The sequence below is a fragment of the Cuculus canorus genome, chromosome 8 (assembly GCF_017976375.1).
Source record: "Cuculus canorus isolate bCucCan1 chromosome 8, bCucCan1.pri, whole genome shotgun sequence".
NCBI classification, from domain to species: domain Eukaryota; kingdom Metazoa; phylum Chordata; class Aves; order Cuculiformes; family Cuculidae; genus Cuculus; species Cuculus canorus.
The window spans coordinates 28246060-28268897 of record NC_071408.1 but is presented as its reverse complement, the minus strand read 5'-3'; the positions used below and the strand labels follow the sequence as shown (position 1 = coordinate 28268897).

General features: G+C 49.4%; 1 protein-coding gene across 20 annotated transcripts in view; it reads left to right on the top strand.

Moving 5' to 3' along the window:
- The window catches only part of PTPRF (protein tyrosine phosphatase receptor type F), a 405229-nt gene that overhangs the window by 338000 nt on the left and 44391 nt on the right, over positions 1–22838 (top strand). For 10 of the 20 annotated variants that reach the window (XM_054072544.1, XM_054072554.1, XM_054072550.1 and 7 more), the window contains 7 exons: positions 983–1176; positions 7870–7896; positions 10172–10289; positions 12527–13105; positions 13746–13843; positions 20867–21120; positions 21875–21965. In XM_054072544.1, the coding sequence (XP_053928519.1) occupies positions 983–1176; positions 7870–7896; positions 10172–10289; positions 12527–13105; positions 13746–13843; positions 20867–21120; positions 21875–21965 (1361 nt within the window). The remainder of the gene's footprint in view (positions 1–982; positions 1177–7869; positions 7897–10171; positions 10290–12526; positions 13106–13745; positions 13844–20866; positions 21121–21874; positions 21966–22838) is intronic. The other 10 variants (XM_054072558.1, XM_054072556.1, XM_054072553.1 and 7 more) reach the window with 3 other exon arrangements.

The window sequence follows — 22838 nt, the reverse complement described above, 5'->3', positions numbered from 1 at the left end:
TGTAGCAGCAGTATCCTCCGCAGGCAGTGCACACCTCTGCTCCAGCTGCTTCAGCTCGAAGGAGCTTTCCAGGAGCAACGAAGAGGCTAATTTTTTAGCATTGACATTTTTGTCACAGTCAATGCAAGAGCAAAAAGTAATAAGGAGGTAATTTTTCCAAATGGTAAATAGGGTATAAATACATTTTTAAACGGGTCTCACCTTGCAAGAAAATTGATATTTTCTGGGCAGTGTAATTTTTCATTTTATTATCAAAAAGCATTCAGCTAGCCGTGCATGAAATACAGTCCCCAGAGCTGTCACAATCCCCACGGGCCCCTTTATCTGGCTGAGTTCAGTGACTGCTGTCTCTGAGCTCTGGGTTATTGTTTTAGGATGGTGCTTTTCCTCCTCATTAACCTCTTGCTGTCACAGGGGAAGAGCGCGTGTGCACTCGGGCTGGTGGCAGGTACCAGGGCTCCCCACAAGGCAGGCACGGCACCCAGCCACGCTGCCCGGGGCTGTTGGCTGCATTTAGATGTACGCAGAGGGATGAGAGGAGGTGTTGTGACAGGCAGGATGTAAAGAAAGCTTCAGAACTCCTGCCCGTGCTGCAGGCCACCCTGAGCTGTGGGTGGTTACCATATTCTTTATATTCTGCTGTATCTTTGTGTTAATTCCTTGCTCCCTTACTGCTGGTGACAAGAGAGGGGTAGGTGGACCTTGGGTCTGAACCAGCACAGCAGCTTTTATCAGGGGTGGTCCTGCATATCACAGTCATGCTCTTTCCTACTGAGAGTAGCAAAAGTGCTTGGAAGCTGAGAAAGCATCAGGGATATGGTGACGCTGGAAAATTGCAGTCTGACCTCCTGGGTGGGTACAAGGAACTTGTGCCAGCAGAGCCGACCTTGCAGTAAGGTGGAGGGAAGGTAGCAAAGGAGTGAGAGGTAGCTGACAGCAGTTGTGTGTTCCCTGCTAACTGTCCATCCTGTGTGTTTTACAGTGCCCAGTGCCCCACCGCGAAAGGTGGAGGTAGAGTCCGTGAATTCAACTGCCATCCGGGTGAGCTGGAAGCTGCCCATCTCCAACAAGCAGCACGGGCAGATTCGTGGGTACCAGGTTACGTATGTGAAGCTGGAAAACAATGAGCCTCGAGGGCAGCCAGTGATCAAGGACGTCATGCTGTCAGAAGCACAGGTACAGTGTGGAGACCATGGGCTGATGGGCATGGCACCTTCCCTCTCTGCAGAGGGGCAAGCTGGCTGGAACCAAGTATTTCTTGGCCTCTACCTGCAGCTCCAGAGCATGGGATTCAGCCCTGCCTGAGCAAGGTGAACTAAACTAAACTGTGGCTTACAAACATGTTAAAAGTTGAATTGGGAAATGATTGCTCTAAGATAGATGATGTATTGGACAACACTCCTCTCTTACCCCTTCTCCGACTTGCACCTCTCTCTGCCTGCCATGTCTTGTACAGACTGCAGCTGGAGAAAATTGTATTTTGATAGTGAGGTTATAAATCGACCGAGAGTTTTAGATAAGCCTTGAGTCTGTTTCTTTCATGCTATGTTCAGGGCAAAGCTTCTCTCTCAGCAGTCAGGGTGCTGTCTATTTTTGCGACGTTGCATTGGCTCTGCACTGTTGGGTGGGCACTGCACACCAGCTGGACAGCCCTCCTCTGGCTCACCAAAGCTTTCCTTCCCTCCTCCTTTTGCAAGGTAGGGATTCACCCTGTGTTGCCTCTTGAAACCAAACCGTAGGTGAAGCCAACAGAGTCTGGGAAAAGGAGGGGATGGAAGGGGAAGAGTGAGGTGCAGGCCCACGTCGCCAGTAAATGACTTGGCCTCTGTGCTTGCCATACAACAATCTGCTTGTAGTTACGTGATCTAATGGATACCTCACCAGCTGTGAGCTGAGGCCCTGGTTCGACATGGTGGGTGAGACATTGGAAGAGGTTGTCCAGACAAGTTGTGGATGCCCCATCCCTGGAGGTGTTCAAGGCCAGCTTGGATGAGACTTTGAGAAACCTGATCCAGTGGGAGGTGTCCTTGCCCATGGCAGGGAGTGCAGTTCGAACTGGATGGGCTTTAAGGTCCCTTCCAACCCAAACTAGTCTATGTTTCTATGGTCTCTGCTCTGCTCAGAAGTGTGTAGTCGCCTCTTTCCCACGGTAGGGGTAAGATTTTGGTGCACCTGTCTGTGGCGAAGTACAGCTCTCTGGAGCAAAGGTCCTTCGTCCTGGATGACCCATGCTGTTCTCAACAAAGATAATTGTATAAATGAAGTACAGGATCTGCTGCTGTTGGAAGCGACGAGTAATCAATTCAGAGCTAGCCTGCTTGAATGATGCCCAATATAAATACTGGAGAGCTGCAACGATTAATTGATTTGTCTCCTGAACGCAGCTGTGAATCATTTATACATTTGTCAGTGGGGAGTGCAGTGCGCAGAGCCAGCTTTACTCCCCATTCATGTTCTGAAGGATAAAAGTAGGTAATAATGTGGAAGGGGAAAACTTTATGCTTTGAGAGTCCTTGCAGTGTTGTCTGGGGCACATGTCCGTTTATGTTTCAAATGCTGCTTTAGTGTAATCGTTAGAAAAGCTTGCTGCCCTTTACTTATTCCAGGAGGATGTAATCTTCTGTATTGTTTGAGCAATTGATGCTGTGTTGTTCAGCTGGAGTTTGGAGTTAATGGGTTGGTCCCAAGCGTAGGTGGGCAAAGTTGGCAGTTCTGTTCTTGGTGTTTTCAAATATTTTACGCTTGCCCAGCCAGTTCTGCTTTCACTCCTTACTCATGCACTTCAGAGAGAGGAGCCTCATGCTAATGTGCAGGAATGAGGATGCCAGAGCCAGAAACTTCCCAAGGAGTGATGGACTTTGCATTATTTTGAATGTATATATCAAGGAGGCAAGTTGCTTGAAGTTTCCTGGCCTGTCAGACCTCTTACCAGCCTTTTGATTTGGTGAATTTATGTGGGAAGGTTCTTGATGGCTGTGATACTTCTTCTGGTGTGCATCATGCCGTAATTTTTGAATGGAACTGAAGGCCAAAAGATAGTTGCAAAGAAATGACTGCTCTGAAGGAGTCATGTCACATTGGGGATAAACTTATGATGACCCTGCAGGGAAGAAGTTTCACTGACTTGGCAGAAGAGATCTTTATTTCCCAAAAGAGTGAGAAGCCAGGCGTGACCTGTGCTTGTGATGAAATACATCTGCTCCGGGAGCTGAAGAACCCTGTAAGAGCTGCCATCTTTCAGTACAGCAGTGCGTGTCTTTGCAAATAGCCAGTTCAAACTTTAACGAGTAGTCTTGTAAGAGTTATTTCCCATGAAAGAAAACAAAAAGATTCACTGGAAAACCTGTCCCTGAAGGTCATGGGATGAAGATAGCTGGAATATAGCCACAGTTTAGTACTCATAAACATTCATAAACATTTGTACCAGGGCACAAGGAGAGAATTAAACTGATTGAAAACCTGGGGTCAGAGAAGAAATTCTCTGGATGTGTAGGCAGAGCCTCTCCTCTTGCCTGGCCAGGCTGTCTGCTGATTTTGAGTAGGTATGTACCACATAATCTGCTTCCTGCCGATGCTACGAAGACACTGGCATGAAAGCTGACTTGTGATTTTTCCTGAATGAAGATGAGAAATATGGAGAGAGTAAACAAAGATGAAAGGAAAAAGGGAAGGGAATGGAGATCTTAGCTATGCAGATAACATAGATTCTGAGTTTTGAAAACCATTTGAGCAGAAAGGACTAAAACATCAGCAGAGTAGTTGGGGCTCTGGTGCTGGAAAGATCACATTTTATTTTACAGCCTCCTGCTTAGGGAGAGTCATCAGTTGTTAGGGAAGTCCTGCAATGGAGCTGAAGCCTCCGCCTCCCCTCTGTGGCTATGCCTGTGACTGATTACCTCTGTCACTGCCTTCCAGTCTCACCTCCTACTGACAGACTGATGGACAAGCAAATGTGACTGTGCTCTGCGGAGGAGCACCGAGTGGGATTGCGTGTATTGCTGCTGAGCTGGGTCAGATACCTTCGCCACCTCCTGCACAGGCCCTGCCTGTCAGGGCTCAGCCAGGTCCTGTGAAGGGCGATGGCAGAAGGTTCATTTCTGTGCCCTTGGTCTCCTTTCCCTCTTGACACGGGTGATGCAGGTTCCTGGCTCTGTGCACAGCACATCTTGGCACCAAAGGAGCCTTTGAAAGGAGCAGGGCACCAGTAAAGGATTTCAGCTGCAGACCACCGCTCTCGTACAAGTCCTCAGCAGCTTGAGGGAGCAGGAGGTAGCAGGCCATGGTGGACAAGCATTATGTTCTTCAGAGGCCCACCTGAGCATCTCCAGCCTGTCAGGAGGAGCAGTGGGCTTGATCACCTCTATCCCTTCCCAGGTACCAGTCCTACACACCCTGCAGAGCTCAGTGCTGAGTCTGGAGGACCAGGCACAAGGGAGGCAGCAGGGTCAGAGGAGGAGAGGCCTCTCCAGTTGGGTTCCGATGCAAGCATAACTCATGTTTGCTCTTGCTAGGACAGGCTGCTGAACCTTGCATGAATCCAGAAGTTGATCCATTGTGTCCAGCTCCCAGCCTGATTATTCTCAAGCCCAGACTGGAATATCTTGAAGGAGGACTTTCTCCCCATGCTGCATTATGGCCTCAACTGTGCAGCATATTTGCCAAGGAGCTTGCTGAGGGTATCGCTCTGGGGACGTGGCACGTGAGTTAGCCTCACTGCTTACAGCCCTCTGCAGATCCAGGTCTGCCCAGGGCTTCTGCTGCTGGGAGCTGGCTGGAGACAAGGTCAGGCTTTGTGGAGGAGAGACTCCTGCCACTTCCTCCTCCAGCTCTGCAAACAAAGTGATATCAGGGGAGAGGTGCGCTGCCCACAGGAAGGGCTGCAGGCTCACAGGAAGATCGCGTGGTCTTCGCAGGCGGCTCTTCTCCATTCAGCATGCAGACTGAGTGCACGTCCCACCAGCTTGCTCCAGAAGAGCAGGAAAAAGTAACAGCAAGCGCTTCAAGCTTTTGGATTGAGATCAAAGGAGAAAGGGGAAGCAGAGACTCCTACTCTCTCTGGGCAGTGCCCACCCCAGGCATAACACAGGAATTTACAGCCTCCCTCTTTTGCTGGGTAATAGTCAAGTATCTTTATCTGAATCTACTTGGAGCAACTACTTGTGCACGCGTACTCCTCTAGGTAAGGCTCTGGCGTGGAGGTGAGATGTGTGCTGCTTTGTCAGTGGAACAAAACTGAAAGGCATCACCCAAAAGACATTTCAGGAACAGATGGAGGTTCTGGAACCCTCAGGCCTATCTGCATCCCACAAACTGAACGTTCAAGTTTACTTTTGGAGTTTCACTGTTGTGCTACAGTCACTGAAGCACAGAGAAGGAATTGCAGGAAAACCACAACATCCACTTCCCATAGATGGAGCTGTTTAGGAGGGCTTGAATCTGTCTTCTGCAAGAGCCATGGTCAAGGAAAACAGCCGTTCCCTCGTGAGACATGACTACGCTGTGCAATGTTGGAGTGTAAAATGAAACGTTAAGGCATTGCAGCTGCCATAAATACACACTGTTAGCTTTAGCACTACCCTGAGCCTTCCTGCCTCGTGCACACAGCACTGTCTGAGTCCTTTTTATGACAGCTCCTGGGCTTTTCAGATCAATTTGTCTTACTGACCAACCTTAAAACAGTTAAGAAGCAATCGACATAGTTTAAGGAAGGAAATGTTTTGATCCGCTGATGATATTTTCATAATGAAACTGAATTTATACCAGGGTATTTATGTGGGCCTGGCTTTTCACCGTCACTCCTCCGGCACAGATCTCAACATGTTTCAATCTGATGTAAGATTGAAGTCCGCTGAAACATAAAAGCAAACAAAGTCTGAACATTAAACGCTTGGTCTAAAATTCTAGTGGGTGATAAACTCCCTGCTGTGGTGTGAGAGGCTGTGAGCCTCCTGAGCCCTGGTCTGCTCCACTGTTTCTTGTGTTGGGATGTCACCTTCTGCTCCTGCAGCTGTGTGGAGGCAGGTTGGGGTGTTACCATCCCCATGGCCTTCATCTACCAGGGCCATGGTGTTGGGGCAGAAGTATATTTCTGGGAGAAAAAGCTCCCAGGCCTCATCTCCTTCCTGTAGCAAGACTTCTGCCAGGTTTTAGATCAGAAGGGTAGCATGTGTGGCAGTTGATCACAGTGTGGGCTGGCAGGCGCAGGTAGGACGTCGACAGCGATGACTTGAGTTGAGGTCAACACTGGAAATAGTACCATGACAAGAAGTGTGTGGAAAGAGGGCCTTTAGTGACCATAATACATAGCAAGGGCCTTGGCTTTATAAAGAGTCTTTAGGGACAACTTGACCTCTCTGCTGAAATTAAATTTTAAGATGGTTTAGGGGTATAATTCTACTGCAGTCTCACGGTAGGAAATAAGTGAACTATAATAAAATCTTAGAGTAACATTTCCTCCATAGCTGCTTCTTTCTGATTTAGAGAATAAAATAACAAATATTTCGAAGGTATGTCGTGTATTTTACTGCTGAGTATTCTGCCACTGTGATAGGCTGCAGCCTGTGAAAGCTACCTCAAATAACCTGAGTGCAAAAGGCACCTTGTAGCTTTAATACCATTTAGTACTTCTGCCTCACTTGCAGGTTCCTGAATACTTCAGCAGCATTAGGTGGGCTTCCCAGTGTCCTGAGGAAGTCCGTATCTGAGCACCATTTCACAGCTGGCAGCTCAGGCTCAAAAGCAAGGCTTGCCAAGGCTCACACTGTGAGTCAAGGGCAATAATACCTATCTTCCACTTTCATCTCTGTGCTTGAACCCATCGACTGGTGCTTCCTCCAGGCAGATTTAGTAACCTGAGATGTAACGCATCACCTTGGCTGAGAGAGCTCGCTGTGATCTCTGCAAACCTTCCTTTGGTGCATCAACCACAAAGAACAGTGCTACGGGCATGTGTGGAGCCGAGGTCTGCTAAGTCTTCCCACCCTAGTGCAGCTTTGATGCCGTAGAACCCCAAATCCAGCCAGAAAATTGTGTGTTCCCTCTTCGGAAACCTAATTGAGCTGCCATGGCTGAGAATCCACGTGAGCTTTTGCTGGGAAATGGGTTGTGTGGTAGTCTTACCTGCAGGGCTGCTCTTGCCAAATGAGTGTTTGCCATTTGGTGTTGTGAAATTGGGAGTGAGAAGCTGTTTCCTCAGTAAAAGCCACGCAGTGCTGTTGGAGAAAAGCAGCTTAGTATGGAGCTCGCTGCAAGATCTCAGCCTCTCCTGCCCTGTTTACAAGAGAAGGCGCTTCTCAGATTTCTGAGGTTCCCAAAGCATTCTCTTGCAAATACAGGAAAGAGAAGCTCTGTAAATGTTGTATTCCTGCCTCCCTGCAGTGAGTGCCCTCTGAGTTTTGTGTGTTGAAGTCTTTGCTTTTTAGCAAGAGATGGTGGATGGAGGATCACTAGGACAGAAGCTGGAGATTAGCCACAAAACTGTTGTGAGTGACTTGTGGGGCAGCAGTCAGCCCCAGAGCCTTGTTGATACAAGCTGTCCCTTCTTGTTTCTGCTTGTGGAAGAGGCAGAAAAGTGCAAACAAAGACAGAAAGGGAAAAGGACTGCAAAGTTAGGAAGTTAGCTTTCTGCCCCTGTTTGTGTGAATGATCTCAGACCTACTGTGCAGGCTAGTGGCATGTAGAAAATTGCTCTATGCCATTTCTTCCCTTGGCACAGCCTATGCCAGATGACCCTCTGTGTATAAGTGTTGTAATCCCACCAACCCAGTCCTGCTAACCCCTGCTGTTGTCGTTGTCATCCCCTTCCTACACGTTGCCCCTTAAAATTCTGTGTCTCCATTTTTCTCTCCTCCTTCCTTTCCCCCCCATCAGTGGAGAACTGAGGACTCCGTCGACCATGTAAGTACCACTTGTGTGTGTTCCAGGTTGGAAAAGAGGGGTTTGGTAAATCGATTTGTGAATTTTGTAGACACGGTGCTGTCAAAACATCCCTTTCACTCCCTTAATGAGGCTGGAGAGTTACATTGTGAAACCTTCCACAAGCGGCAAATCCAGAGAAAATTGGCATTTAGATTGCTACTAAATGCAGAAAAGCAATTGACATTTCCTATAATCTGTATTTCCAGCTTGTTGCAGTGCAGTTTTAGGCAGGCTCAAGTGATTGACTCAGGAGGTGCATCCTACTTGCTGCAGTAGTAGGCCCATGGAGTGACAGAGTGAAATTAGATATATAATCTTCAGACCACATTGATTCTAGTCAGGAACAATAACCTACACTCTCAGCCGTGACCTTTGGCTGAAACATAGGTAGTAGTAAGAAAACAATCACATTTAAACAGTTAAATCCAATTTTTCCCACATAATTTTGGAATATAAATTTCGAGGAACAAACTAGAAAATGACCTTTTTAGAGTCAGCAATTCAATTACGTGCCCTACTGTGAGCTTCCCCAGCACGATGCATTTCTCCTCCTGCTTTATTCGGAGGATTCTCCCTTGGAGTGGCTTTGTCATGACAGCACTGTGTTTACATTATGCAATCAGATCTTCTTTCATCCATTCCTTGTCTCTTTCCCCTCCTCCGAGCTCGCTTGCTTTGCTCCCGGTGGCATGCTTTTGCGTGAGAATTTCTCTTTGCATGGATTTGGGAGGATTGAATTCTCTTGGGATGTTCAGAGTCTGCAGGTTTTGTGTGAGTGCTTCCCCTGCGGGTCCATTGGCACCGATCGGACTGCGCGTCCACTCACCCGCACACACGATCTGCTGCAGGGGCGGAGTTGGGATCAGACTGTGGTTCACACGGTGATTTTGGCGGGGTTCTTGTTGGTGCTTGTTGATTTTTCTCTGGGCTGGCTGGTTCCGCAGTGGTAACAGGGTGATTTTGATGAGTAAGCCTGGGCAGGAAACATGAACCAGCTGCACTGACTGGAAATCAGGGTTAACAGTGTGGGTGTTTGTGCGAGTGAGTGATGGGAGACTGGCTGTGCTCTGAGAGCAACCACGAGTGCTCCTTGTAACCCTCAAGCTGGCAGGGGTCCCCCAGGCAGAGATCAGACCCCTGGAGCAGCCTCAAACAGTGCCCGTGCTATCCTCAACAACTCGAGCTTAACCCTCTCCATCTCTGCTCTTCTCCTTGTTTGAAAGGGTAAATAACCAACCCAGAGCCTCTGCCTTCTTTCCAAATACTTCTCCAGCCCGGTTGTCTCATGCTCCCTGACCTGATGGGTTATTACTGCTAATGGCCCCAACCCTTTCAGAGCACCCACAGATGAACGCAGTTCAAGGGTACCTGCCCTCAGCTTGCAGAGAGCCGCTGGCAGCTGTTGAGCTCGCTGTGCTTGCTCTTTTGCAGGCCTGGCCAGCCAGGCTTGGCACGAGTTACGTTGCTGCTGGAGGCCAGGAGGGAGGTGCGGTGCTCCTGTCTTTGATCTCAAATTGGAGTGCGAAGCCATGCCCTCCTCCTGCCCAGAGGAAGCCAGAGCATGCAAGGGTGCTAGCACCCTGCCGAGTCCGCCCTCCTCTCAGACCTCCCGTGGTGCAGGATTTTCCCTCCAGGTCTTGCCAACACCTTGCACTGACCCCATCCCATCCTTACAACTCTGTGCCTGGCAGGGAGGGTGAACACAGTGCTGCAGGTGTTCCTCGCTTGGGGCCCCCCCGCCTGGTGTGGCCATGCTGCTGCCTGCAGAGCCTCTCTGTGCTCCCTGCGGCTCTGCTGCAAGAGACAACATTAAAAATCCCCAAATTAGCCCTCAAGAGATTTCCGCAGCCAGCTGAACTGGCTTTTGCTCTGGTTCACAGCTCCACAGTCCTCTTACTCTCAGGCTTGCTGGGGCAGGGTGGCTCTGGCTTCATGCAGAACCATCTCTAGAGCAGATCTTGCTCTTGGCAAAAGCCGTGGGAGAGCACAGCTGCTGACACAAGTTGGTGGTGGGTCCCTGGAAAGGCCAGGTGTTAGAGGTTGTGGGTGAAATCAGGTGTTGGAGGGCAGTGATTGTTGTTTGCTGGCTCTGTGCGAGACATGTGCTCGAGTGCAATGCATGACCGCGAGCCAACAAATGTGTCGGTGTGTTGCTGTTGGAGGCACTGACACCAGGGCCCTCCTTTGCTCACTCTAGTAACAAGTGTTTGCTCTTCTCCTTTGCCTCTTCTCTGCCTTGTGGATGCGCTCCCAGGAGACGATCATTGGAGGCCTGCTGCCAGAAACCACCTACTCCGTCACAGTTGCTGCCTACACCACCAAAGGAGATGGTGCCCGCAGCAAGCCGAAGGTCATCACCACCACAGGGGCAGGTGAGTGTGGGGAGCAGATGCCGCAGCCTCATAGGGGTGGTGGTAAAACCTCCCAAGAGGTGCATGGGGAGTACGGCCAAGGCACCTGTACAGGAGGAAGCGAGAGGGCTGGAGCTGCTGCAGAGGTACATACTCTTGTGATCTCCAGCCCTTACTTACAGGCTTTGCCACTGGATCACCTGAGCAAAGTGCAGCAAACAGACGGACAGACGCTGCCAGGGCCCGTGAAAGAGCAGTGAAACTCATGGGTCTGAGCTCATCTGCATAGTCCAGAGACCTGGGAAGAGGAAGCCTGGAAGTCCAGGCCCTCCCTCAACTTTGGAATCATGGCCTGTCCTCGTGTTGTTCCCGTAGGCGAGTGCCTTTTCTTGCTTCCTGCGGTGACTGCAGTGCCACCTGGGATGGCTCCTGGCACAAAGGGCTCCTCAGAGGTCCTCCTCGGCTCCCCCCCCCATTGCTGCTGCTGCCTCCGCAGGCTTACATAGCTGAGCCCAGCTGCTCCTAGAGCCATGGTAAAGTGTGGAATGCAACAGATCCTGCCATAAGAGTGCTGCAGGCACAACTCCTAGGTCCTGATGGTCGCAGCCAGATTCTGCTGTCTTAGTAGAAACTTGTACCCTGTGCCTAGTGCAACACGGGAGCCTCAGCCTGGAGCAGGGGCAGGAGTTCATCAGGTGCTTTCCTCCAGATGTGGTCAAGCTTGCCTTTGGCCGTGGCACCAACTAGTTGACACTGTCTTGTCCTCGATTTCCACTCACTAGACCTGTCCTACAACCAATAATCCTGGAACAGTATTTACCACTTGTTATTATGGGAATGCAGCTTGTGCAAACTGAGAGCGTTTGTTCCTGGTGCTTTTAAACAAGGAACAGCTTGCCATCTCCTCCGTGCTGCATATGGGGAGCTCCAGAGGTAGTTTCCACTGTCACAATCTCAAATGCCGCCTCCCTTGTGCCTCGCCATGATGTATGCTCTGTTCGTCAAATTGCTACAGCTGTCCTATAAACAGGAAAAGCTTCCTAAACATCCCAGTGTTGCACTGTAAACCACAGTGGGGTTTCCCGTGTTATGATGCACATTTAAAGTTAATATTTGGAATCGGCTCTGAAAATAATGTGTCCCTTAATACTAGCTGCTGTTAGACATTGTATTATGAGTGCAAAGAGGATGGCGCTGGCAGTGGAAATGTAATTGTATGTTTTAAATACCTACAATACCACCACCAGGGCTGCCTTAGTAGGGGCTCGTCTGCAGGCTTGACCTCGAAGGGGAGTGTTGGTATCGCCCTCTGATGGCAAAATAGGGGCATAATTGTCAAATATGTTTTTTTATCTTGTGCTCATCTGTGGGTTCATATTTATCAAAACCGTGCAAGGATATTTAACTAGTTTTGGCTACAATCCCATTTTCATTTACATATCAGTGGCCCCATCCCTTTGATTCTGAGTATCTTCTCTATCAGTTGATTTGTTTACAAATCTGAGCTGATGTGAAGTGAAGACGCATCCTTTTTTTTAACTGAAGGAGACCAAGGTATTAAGCCATCAATTTAAAGCCATCAGTTCCTAACCAGTGACGGCAACACCACTTGACTTGTGCAGCATAAGCAAAAATCTTGTGGAATGCTTGTGTTCACCTCTCACATCGACACTGACATCATGAATCTGCTCATCAGCTAAACCAAAATGTATTCTGATGGCAAACAGCCTGCCCAGCTCTGCTCACTGCCTCTGCAGATGGTAAAACTGCAAGGTTTCAGGATGAAATTTGTCTGCCTTCAGACAGATCAGGGCGCTGGATTCGGGCTGCTGTGTGTCTGTTGTGGTACAGTGCGCCGAGGGCAGCATGGCCTGGTGCTGTGCACTAGCTGGAGTGTCTGAAGACCACTGATTGGGAGGACGGGATTCAGATCTTCTCTGAGATAAATATGATGCTTTGATGCTTAAACCTTTCCTGTAAACGGGGATGAATTTTAGGGCTGGATATGGCTGCATTTACTGCCTGTTTAGATGGCAGCACATGGGAGAATGGCAGCCAACAGCTGGCTGGCTCCAGCTTCCCTCGCCACTGGATTAGGGTCGGTCTGCCTCTATCCATGTGAATTGTCTGTCATCCTCTTCACCCTGTTGTCTGAACTTCCCCACTTTTCTCAATCCTCACGGACTAAGCAGCACAGAAGCGGTCCTTCCTTCCTCTCCTCCCAGGCTATAGATGGTCATTGTGTGTTTATGTTGCAGTCCCGGGGAAGCCCACCATGATGATTAGCACGACAGCCATGAACACAGCCCTCATCCAGTGGCACCCACCCAAGGAGATGGTAGGGGAGCTGCTGGGTTACCGGCTGCAGTACAGACGTCTTGATGAGGAGAAGATGAACACGATAGACTTCGGGAAGAGAGACCATCACTACACTGTGACCAACCTGCACAAGGGGGCTACATACCTCTTCAAATTGTCTGCCAAGAACAGAGCTGGCCCAGGAGAGGAGTTTGAGAAGGAGATCACTACTGCGGAAGATGTGCCAAGCGGGTTCCCACAGAACCTGCGTGTGGTGGGTCTCACTACTTCCACCACAGAGGTTGCATGGGAACCCCCGGTCTTGGCAGAAAGAAACGGCAAGATAGTCAACTACACAGTGGTATACAGGGACATAAATAGCCAGCAGGACCTGGTTAACATCACCAAGGACACAAGTATCACTTTGACGAATTTGAAGCCCGATACCACTTACGACATCAAAGTGAGGGCACGCACCAATAAGGGGGTTGGGCCACTCAGCCCCAGCATCCAGTCCCGGACCATGCCTGTTGAGCAAGGTAAGTGCCCCTCTAACAAGCCATAACAGCAAGCTTTTCCTCCAGGATAGGTACCTTTGCTTCAGTTCATGAGGCCACGCTCCCCTTTGCTCTGGCTAATGAGATCAGGTACTGTGTGGCTCCCTAGCATAAAACTAGTTCGGTGAGGGGAAGCTCAATGAAGGTTTCCTTAAAGTTGCCATTTGCTGGAAGAGGGTCATTGGTGGTAGCTTAATTGCCTTTGTCGCTCCACAGGTGTGCTTTGCTGTTTCATCTGTATATGAAAGGCTTTTGCTTGAACTGGAGCAGGAGGCTGGGTAGGATTGTCTGCAGATCCAGTACCTGAGCACCGTTGTTCTTTGATCATGGCAAAGGGCTAAGAGAGTGTGAGCAGAGGGGGAAGAGAGGAAAGCTATAGTTCAGCCTACAACTCCCTTTCTGTGGTGCTGGGAAGGATACTCAGAAAGTGAAACTCCACTGGAGACTGAAGAGTTGGTAAAAGGCTGCTGCTCTTTTCTCCTCATCTCTCACTTTTCTGCTGTGGCTGAACTCTTCGACCTCTGCTGCTGAGTTAGACAAAGAGAGACTTGGAGCCAAGCTGCTGCCTAGCTCCCTCCTGACCTAGCCTTACAGTGCTCAAATGTCTTGTTTTTCATTTCAGTGTTTGCTAAGAACTTCCGCGTCAATGCTGTCATGAAAACATCTGTGTTGCTGAGCTGGGAAGTGCCTGACTCCTATAAATCTACAGTGCCTTTTAAGGTAAGGGTGGGATGCGGGGAACAGGGAGCTCTGCCTGTGGCAGTGAGCAGGACAGGGAAAAGCAGCATTTTGACCTGCCACATGATGTTTTTAGGCCATCAGACAAGAGACCAGCAGAGCAGGGTCATGCTGCTCACTGGCCTGGGGTCTTGTGGAGCTCAGATCTCCAAGCCAAGGTTAGGTAGCCCCGCCTTGCTTTTGAGCACCCACACAGGAACTGTGGCACACAGAAGAGCACGCTGGTGATTGCTTTCCTTCCTTTCACTGTTCTTTGGTCAGGAGGTGTTGTAGTTTTGTTTATTTCTTTCTACTTTGATCAGTTGTGGAATAGCCAGTAGGCACTTGGTAACAAAACAGGACTGAATAAAGTTGGCTGAAGCACGCCAACAACAAATGCCAAGCAGTGAAAGCACGCGCTGTGTAGAGGGCAATCTGAGAATAGGAATGTCTCTGCTTAGGAAACTGTCAGCCTCTGGCCTGGGGAGGCACACATTCTCCTGGGTGAAAAACTGGTTGGATGGCAGGGCCCAAAGAGTTGTGGTAAATGGAGTTCACTCCAGCTGGAGGCCAGTCACAAGCGGTGTCCCCCAGGGCTCAGTGCTGGGTCCAGCCCTGTTCAATGTCTTTGTCAATGACCAGGATGAGGGAATTGAATGCACCCTGAGTGAGTTCGCGGACGAAACTAAGCTGGGTGGAAGCGTGGATCTGCTGGAGGGTAGGGAGGCTCTGCAAAGGGATCTGAACAGGCTGGACCGCTGGGCTGAGACCAATGGCATGAGGTTCAACAAGGCCAAATGCTGGGTCCTGCACTTGGGGCATAACAACCCTATGCAGTGCTACAGACTGGGGTTGGCTGGAAAGCTGCCTGGAGAAGAAGAACCTGGGGGTGTTGATCAACAGCAGCTGTACATGAGCCAGCAGTGTGCCCAGGTGGCCAAGAGGGCCAATGGCATCTTGGCTTGTATCAGAAACAGTGTGACCAGCAGGTCCAGGGAGGTTATTCTCCCTCTGTACTTGGCACTGGTGAGACCGCACCTTGGATTCTGTGTTCATTTCTGGGCCCCTCACTCCAAGAAGGATGTTGAAGCTCTGGAGCATGTCCAGAGAAGACCAACAAAGCTGGAGAAGGGGCTGGAGAACAAGTCTTACGAGGAGCAGCTGAGGGACCTGGGGTTGTTTAGCCTTGAGAAGAGGAGACCGAGGGGAGACCTCATTGCTCTCTTCAACTACCTTAAAGGAGGTTGTAGAGAGGAGGGAGCTGGCCTCTTCTCCCAAGTGTGAGGGGACAGGACAAGGGGGAATTGCCTCAAGCTGCACCAGGGGAGGTTCAGGGTGGACATCAGAAAAAACCTTTTCACAGACAGGGTCACTGTGCACTGGCAGAAGCTGCCCAGAGAGGTGGTTGAGTCCCCATCCCTGCAGGTATTTAAAAGGCAGGTGGCTGAGATGCTCGGGGGCATGGTTTAGTGGTTGATAGGAATGGTTGGACTCAATGATCCAGGAGGTCTTTTCCAACCTGGTGATTCTGTGATGCTGTTTCGGGGATCATGATCTGTATTTCTGACCTCACCATTCAGCTAGACACCCATCTTCACCTTAGCAACTTCTGCTAAGTAGCTACTCCTCCCTTGATAGTGCCCCCGAATTACTTGCCTTTTCAAAGGGAAGTGGAAACTGGTCCAGTACCCCAAATCACTGATGCTTTTCCTAAGAGTGCTTGCAGTGGTTGTTCACACAGTGCAAATCAGTTCTTCACTCCTCCAGCAGCTTTCTCAAGTGTCCTGTCACCTGGTACCACTCAACTGAGTCAGGCTGGCCATCACAGCTCCACGACGGTGGTTACACCAGCTTGTCCTGAATCCTGACTCAGAGTTGAAGCGTGAAAAGTTATAAGTGTGATTTAAGCACAGGTGTTCACCAGGACAAAATGGTCTGAAAACCAGCCAGTGAATCAAATTAAGAATGACTCCTTCTGCAGGGTGTCCTGTCTCAAACATCCAGATGGCCTTTATGAGTTACTTCAGAGCAACAGGACAGATGCATAATCTTGGGGAGCAAAGGAGAGAAGCATCATCACCCTTATGGAAGATGTTACAGGTGTGAGCAGCACAAGTTGTGTCAGTGCAGAGGGAACTCTGAAGGAATGGCAGTTGCTCTCTTTTCTCCAGCACAGTTCTGGGTGTAGTGTCATCCACTAGGCTGCAGACAACAGTGACGACTCGATGTCTTCATGCCGTGTCCCCCAGCGTGTATCACTGATGTGCCTAAAAGACTTCAGTCTCAGCACAGCTTCTCTCCCCTAAGAAACAAGACCAACACGTTATATCGCCAAGGATGATATTGGGCACAGTCTCAGCAGCAATCCACTGCCTCTGCAAAGGTGGCCAGTGGGAGCAGCGTGCTCTCCATCCAAGGCAAGGCGAGGGCATACACATCCTGCCGCGCTATGGCTAAAGAGCAAAGGCAAGGCTTGCGTGAGCTGTGGGGGATCCATGGCCCGGGGAGTGAGGGGAAGGTCTTGAACTGCATCCACATTACATTGGATCCCCTTCCTTGTTACTAACTCTCCCTGTTTAAATGCGAAAGCTGAATTACCATTATCAATAGCAGACACTTGTTAATGTGCAGAGTTTAGCTAAAGCAGATAAGGCTTTTTTGAAGACCTTGTGGAATTCAAAGCTTTTGTAGACGTAGTGTGCATTAGGATCAGCATTCAGATATCTGGCCGCAAGGAACTTCACAGATCCCTGTTACTTTGCACTCTGCTGAAGGAACAGTCTGCTTCGTCTTGCCTTATTCTTGTGGCACAAATCCCATGTCTCTGTCTGACGGCACAGTGCTAGAAAGGGACAGTGTGACCTTTGGAGCGTTACTACCACATGAGGATGGTGGAGTGGTTGGAGGTAGCCAGGAGCCAACAGCATAATGCTGATGCCTTGTCTCAGCCACGTAGCTGCGATCGCTTACACAGACGGTGACTCAGGGTCTGCTCCTGCTGCGGGTTAACCCTCAGATGACACAGGAGCAGATGGCGTTAGCCACTTGCTAACTGAAGAGCAGTCATGCAAACGAGAGTGTTACAAGGATATTGCTCTAATGGTGTCTTCTTTCTATTAATATTCCCAGACTTGCAGACACACATGAGTCAAGGTCAGGAACTAAAAGGGTCAACTCCAGGTCACTGACTGTGCCACTCAAAGAAATCCTTAACCTTCAGGACTTTGTGTTTTCATAAGCAAGGTTCACCTCTCTCCTCTAATTCAGGCACATGGGATGCTGAGGCCGGAGCCTAATACTGTAACTAGCATAGCAGATAAATCTCCATGGGAACAATTAGTATTATCTACACTTGATAAACAGTCTCATGCTAAATCTGTGTCCCAAAGGGTGTCATATTCTACTTTAACAGATTTAATTAAAGTAGATATTGTTCTGACAATGAATAGTGAGGAGCAAGCAGGACTGATGCTTTTTTTTTCAATAGGCGATGAACTGAGACCTTAGGAATTTTCATTGCTACCAAATCAATAATGAAGGTTTGAGTTCTCTTTGGGGAATTTTCACAGCTTCTTCTGGTCTAGGAGATAAATCCCTTGTAAAATGTTGCCCAGCAGTTGTGATGGAGCGCAGGCACTATTGCTTTTCTGTTCCAGTGTGCTTGCAGAAAGCTCTTCTGGAGCTTGCATGGAAAGTGCAAGACCGCTACATCCTTCTCCTTGGGGAAACTGCACTTTCCTGAGACTCGTTATTCAACTTAAGAGCAAGACAGAGGATGTATCGGTTAATGGCAGTATCACAAGGTATTTTACAAATGGAGAGAAGGAACAGCACCTTTTGAAAATTATTATGATACAGGTTCAGAAATAACCCCTGCGAATGCTGGGCAGCGCCTTCTGACAGTGTGCCCCATGGAGTTAGTAATTACTGCTGCCCACAAAAAAGGCAACCTCGTCTACTTCTCCATCGAGTCATTATCTTTTCCAGTATTGCACACTACGTGTCTTTTCATCTTTTAGTTCAGTACATTCTATAACTGCCTTGAAATCAAGCAGCAGACCTTCAGCAGTGACATTCGGACCCACCTAGCTTTGCAAATCGTCTCTTGTGAGTAAGAGCGGCACAAATGACATTTTACAGCAATCTATGGGCTCGTCAGCAATGTTTGGCAGTTCAGAGCCCTTGGGCCAAATTTGCTGCTGACTTAAGTAGTTACCAGTGGGCCATGATGCAGCCTCTAAATAGCATTCCTGCTGGAGCTCCCGGGCATCTTCAGCTGCACACGAATGACTGTTTCTGAGCCCTTCCATTATTGTAAGGTTTGTGTAAGACCTTAACTAATGGTGCATAACATTGGAGAAGACAATGTGTTATGGCAGGTAAAGGAACGCAGAAGTGCTACTGCAACTGTGAAAAGAGAGGATGGTGGAGAATGCTTCAGGAAAGCATTGCAAATGCCAATTTCACTCTCTTTGCACACAAATTTCTGTGCATGGCAGTAAAAATCATCATCTCATATCAGCAGTGAATCAAGGACTGTGTCCTGGCCTTTCCCAATGCACAGCAAACAGGTAAACTCTGAACTGAAATGTCTGCCCATCTCCTCTGCCTCCTCTTGCTCCAGGAGAGCAGCCATGCCCCCAGAAGATGCTTCGTGCAGGCAGCTGGTGGGTGAGTGCCTTCCCTAGGGCACACACAGAAGCGGTTGATGATACCTTTATTAGGGAGGACTTCATAACGAGAAGTCTCAGATGAGAGGCAGCAGAACTCATCGTGGGTTTTGCATCCTTCCAGCAAAGCTCTTAATGGTGGAAGTTTGGTTTTGTTCGTGTTGGAGCACATGAAGTGAGGCCCCGCTGCTCCCTCAGGACAACCCTAACTTGCTTTCGTCCGGGATATCCGGACCTGTACTACTGAAATATCATTGCAAGGGATGATGCTGGAACAGACAGCAGAGCTGCTGAGGTGACTTGAAGTCTGACATTCTTGTCTTTGTTGTGCCTACTTCTGTGTCAGAGCAGAGTGAAACTTGCCAACTAGGTATCTGATATTCCAGTGATATAAGAAGCATTTCTTCATTTTACCTTTATCGCTCACTTGAGCACCCATCTGACGTATGTGTCTTCGGGGAAAGGTATCAAAGCCCAGGAGAAAATATCTTAAGAAGAGTCATAGCAGAGGACAACTCCCTCCAGCCATCCTACCTTTGACAGCCTTTCCTTCACGTGGGGCAGCCAACAGGGGCTTTATCCCTGCAAACCTCTGTTATTTTAGTACTTGATACTTATTTTTGCAATTCATCCCTGAAGACTGAAGCATGTCAGCCAGAGAGATTGATTGCATCTCTCCTCTGCTGCTGGCTCCTTACTGCTGCTCTGTTACCCGTTGGGAGTCTCTTCTCAGCAGCAAAAAAAGCTGTGGCTCCTTTCCTATCCCAACTTCCTTGCAAAGTGACCTGAGGAGGATTTGAAGCATGCTGTGGGTATCGCTGTTAGGATGACACAAGCTGCAAGTTCCAGGCCTATCCTCGTCCCTGTGCTCCTCTGTCCTTCAGATTCCTTTCCAGAGCCTCTCTCCTCCTCCCAGCTCCAGCACTAAATATTAGAGCAGTGCTAATCAGCTGTCCTTGTCCCAGCAAGCCAGCAGCTTTCTGCAGATTTCTGCCACCTGCTAAAAAGGTGACTTGGAAGGAAAGTATGGTCCTTCCCTTGCTGCCTGCGTCACTCTGAACGGCAGGCTCAGCTGGTAAAAAATCCATTTTACTTCAAGTAATTTTTCTTCCACAGATCTGTCTTCTCTCTCTCAAGGCCGCTGTTGGAAAGAGCACGTTTTACTGTGTGGTCTCTGCCTGTGGCGCAGAATAGCTGCCATAGTTTAACATGCTCCAGCTTTGCCATTGCCAGTTTTTGACATTTTGTGTGTCTGTGCTGCTGTCAGGAATCCAGCGCTCCCCTGCCATGCTGGATGGGCACCCAGTGGAAGGGAACATGCTAGTTTATCACAGCTGGGGCACAACCTCTGGTCTCTCTGGCTTTCTACACCCCATTTGTCTCTGACTCCAGGAACTGTTTGAGTTTTTCTGGCTTTGCAGAGGCAGCACTCAGGGTTTTGGCATACAGGGGTTGTTCCAGCAGGATTGGGATCAAGATTCCCGGGGCAGATGGGCTGTTTGGTGTGGCTAATACAGCAGCAGCCCTGAGGGAGATGGGGGTCCTGGATATCTGCAACAGGGCCTGATAAAATGTCATTAGCTGAGGGGCCGGTGGGCACAAGTTGGGAAGCTGTGTGGGAGCTGCCCCAGGCCACTGATGGCTCTGCCCTGTCCTGCCCACCAGCCCCCCGCCGCAAACACCACAGTAAAAAGCAGCGCGGATCTGCCCACAGCTGGCATGGCACCAGCATCTGTTGTCATGGCAACGGGGTGTCACACCTGCAGAGCCGCTGCTTCGGGTACCAATTTGTGAGCCCAGCACAGGATTTGTCTGATCATCAGTGGGGCGTGTAACGCCCTCCCCCCCACCCCACCCACCCTACCCGGTCACCTTGCTGGGAGGAAGATGTTCGGCATTATCCATTCCGTCAGGCGTCAGCTGGTAGACATGGGAGTGACACCAGTTTAAAGCAGACGGGATAACACCAAAAGCATATTGTGTGTTTTAGCCTCATGAGACAAGAAACAAAGACCCATTCATCTCCTTGTGAGGGCAAAGCACAGCCATCTGGATTCCTCCCCCAAACCAGTGCTGAAAAGCAGTGCGTGTGGCACCACCAGCCTCACTGCTGGTGCTCGGCCACCCAGGCTTTGCTGAGATGACCTCCTCTGCTCCATCGCTGCGAGGTGCAGGGAGCGTGGCTCGACCCTCTGCTGGGGGTCTTCTTTAACCAAGGATTTATGGCTGTTTACAAAGCGCACAATACTTGAACCAGCTGAGGGAAGGCCCAGAGCCAAATTGTTGTCTCTAACGCTGTTTTGAGTGTGAGTTTTCATCAGCAGCTGTCAGCTAAGCGTGTCCTTTTCCATTTCAGATTCTGTACAATAGCCAGAGTGTGGAGGTGGATGGCCACTCGATGAAGAAACTCATAAGTGACCTCCAGCCGGACACGGACTATTCTTTTGTGCTAATGAATCGCGGGAGCAGTGCCGGGGGACTCCAGCACCTTGTCTCAATCCGCACCGCTCCTGACGTCCTGCAAAGCAAACCCATCGCCACAAACAAGTACATACAGGAAGGAAAATTCACACTCACTCTTCCCAAAGTCCAGACCACTGTGCCAGTTAGGTAGGTGCCGTGCCTGGGCGGAAAAGGCAGGGTGGCGGGCTAGAGATCAGGAAAAGGGCAGGGCAGACTTCTGCCAACATGTGGATTTTTTGGGGGTGAATTTCTGAGCAGGCTGCACTACAGAGCCAGGTATATACCTGTGACATAGGATCACGCTGCTGGCTCTTCCTGAACAAATATTTGTGTGCAATAAAATTAAGACAATTCTCTAACAGTTTGCCCTCACCCTGGTGGGTATACTTCAGATGCTACCAGCAAAAACACAGTTGAGGATCAGGAGGGACTTTCTCTAACGCTGTATAATATCCTTTAAATAAATAATGCCTAAAGCCTCAAGGAGATTAAAAAAGCGAGTTTGTGGAAGTCTTATTCGTTACTGTGGTATCCTTATGCTAAAGCACAATTTCCCCAGGGTTCCTGCTACAATCCGATTATATAAATGTCCTTCTCACAGCTCCTACACCACCCTCTGGAGCACAGTCTGTAGATCTTCATTAACCTAATGAGTGCTAATGGAAATACTCTCTTCTCTAGTGCAGCTGGAAAACTGACCTCTTTCTTATGGAGCCCTTCTGCTGCTTAGAGGGCAGGGGGAGGAGGAGGTCGCCCTTGGGAGGTGCCTGGCTTGTGTTACCTGGTGATGTATCAGAGAGATGGCTCAGAGTCCAGTGCTTACACATTCTTTCCTTCCTTCCTTCCTTCCTTCCTTCCTTCCTTCCTTCCTTCCTTCCTTCCTTCCTTCCTTCCTTCCTAGGTGGTACTACATCGTGGTTGTGCCAGCAGATCACAGTGCCAGCAGCCCGACTGCTCGGTGGCGGACGCCGGATGAGATGGAGCTGGACCAGGTAGGAGGCTATAGCAGCAGCAATGGAATTGGCTCCCCTATGGCCCAGGCTTTGCCCAGGCCTCCTGGCAGCAGCATGGGTGCAGCGAAATAGCTGCATGCTGTGTGTCAGAGATGGGGCTGTGGGACATGCGGTGCCCACTCAGCCTTTCTTGGCTGGTGACCGCATGGAGGAAGGAGGCTGGTGTCAAGCAAGGGAGGTGCCACCTCCCGGAATGGGCCCTACTAGGAGACCACACTTGAGTGTCTCAGAGCTCTGACCAGGACAGATCCATGTCATCATTACGGTTGGAAAAGACCTCTAAGATCATCAACCATCAACACAGCATCACTGTGCCTACTAGTCCATGTCCCAAAGTGCCACATCCACACATTTTTTGAACAACTCCAGGGAAGGAAACTCCATCACTTCCTTAGGCAGGCTGTTCCAGTGCTGCTTCACTCTTCCAGTAAAGAAATTTTTCCTGATATCCAATCTAAACTTCCACTGGCACAACTTGAGGCCTGGGATCGTATACTCTTTACGCACTTTTTCAGCTGAAGCAACCATGCTGATTTTGAAAATAAGCTAGCAGAGAAGGATATTGGTTTCAGTTTGTTAAGCTGTTCTGTCAGGAGGCTTTTCCCTCTCTGGATAGGACCTAAGCCTGCGGTTTTGATTAAGGCTTCACTCTAGTATCTAACAAACCTGCAAAACTCCTTTCACATTTGCTTGTTAAAGGTTTTCAGCATTTACCAGTTCATTCACCCCAAGATGCAGCTTATTCTGTGCAGGACTCCTCAAACACCAGTAGTGTGGCATCAGAAGAGTCATCAGATCAGGGTGTAGTGCCTTTCTTCCCCATAAAGACCTTCAAGACAAACCCTAAAATAA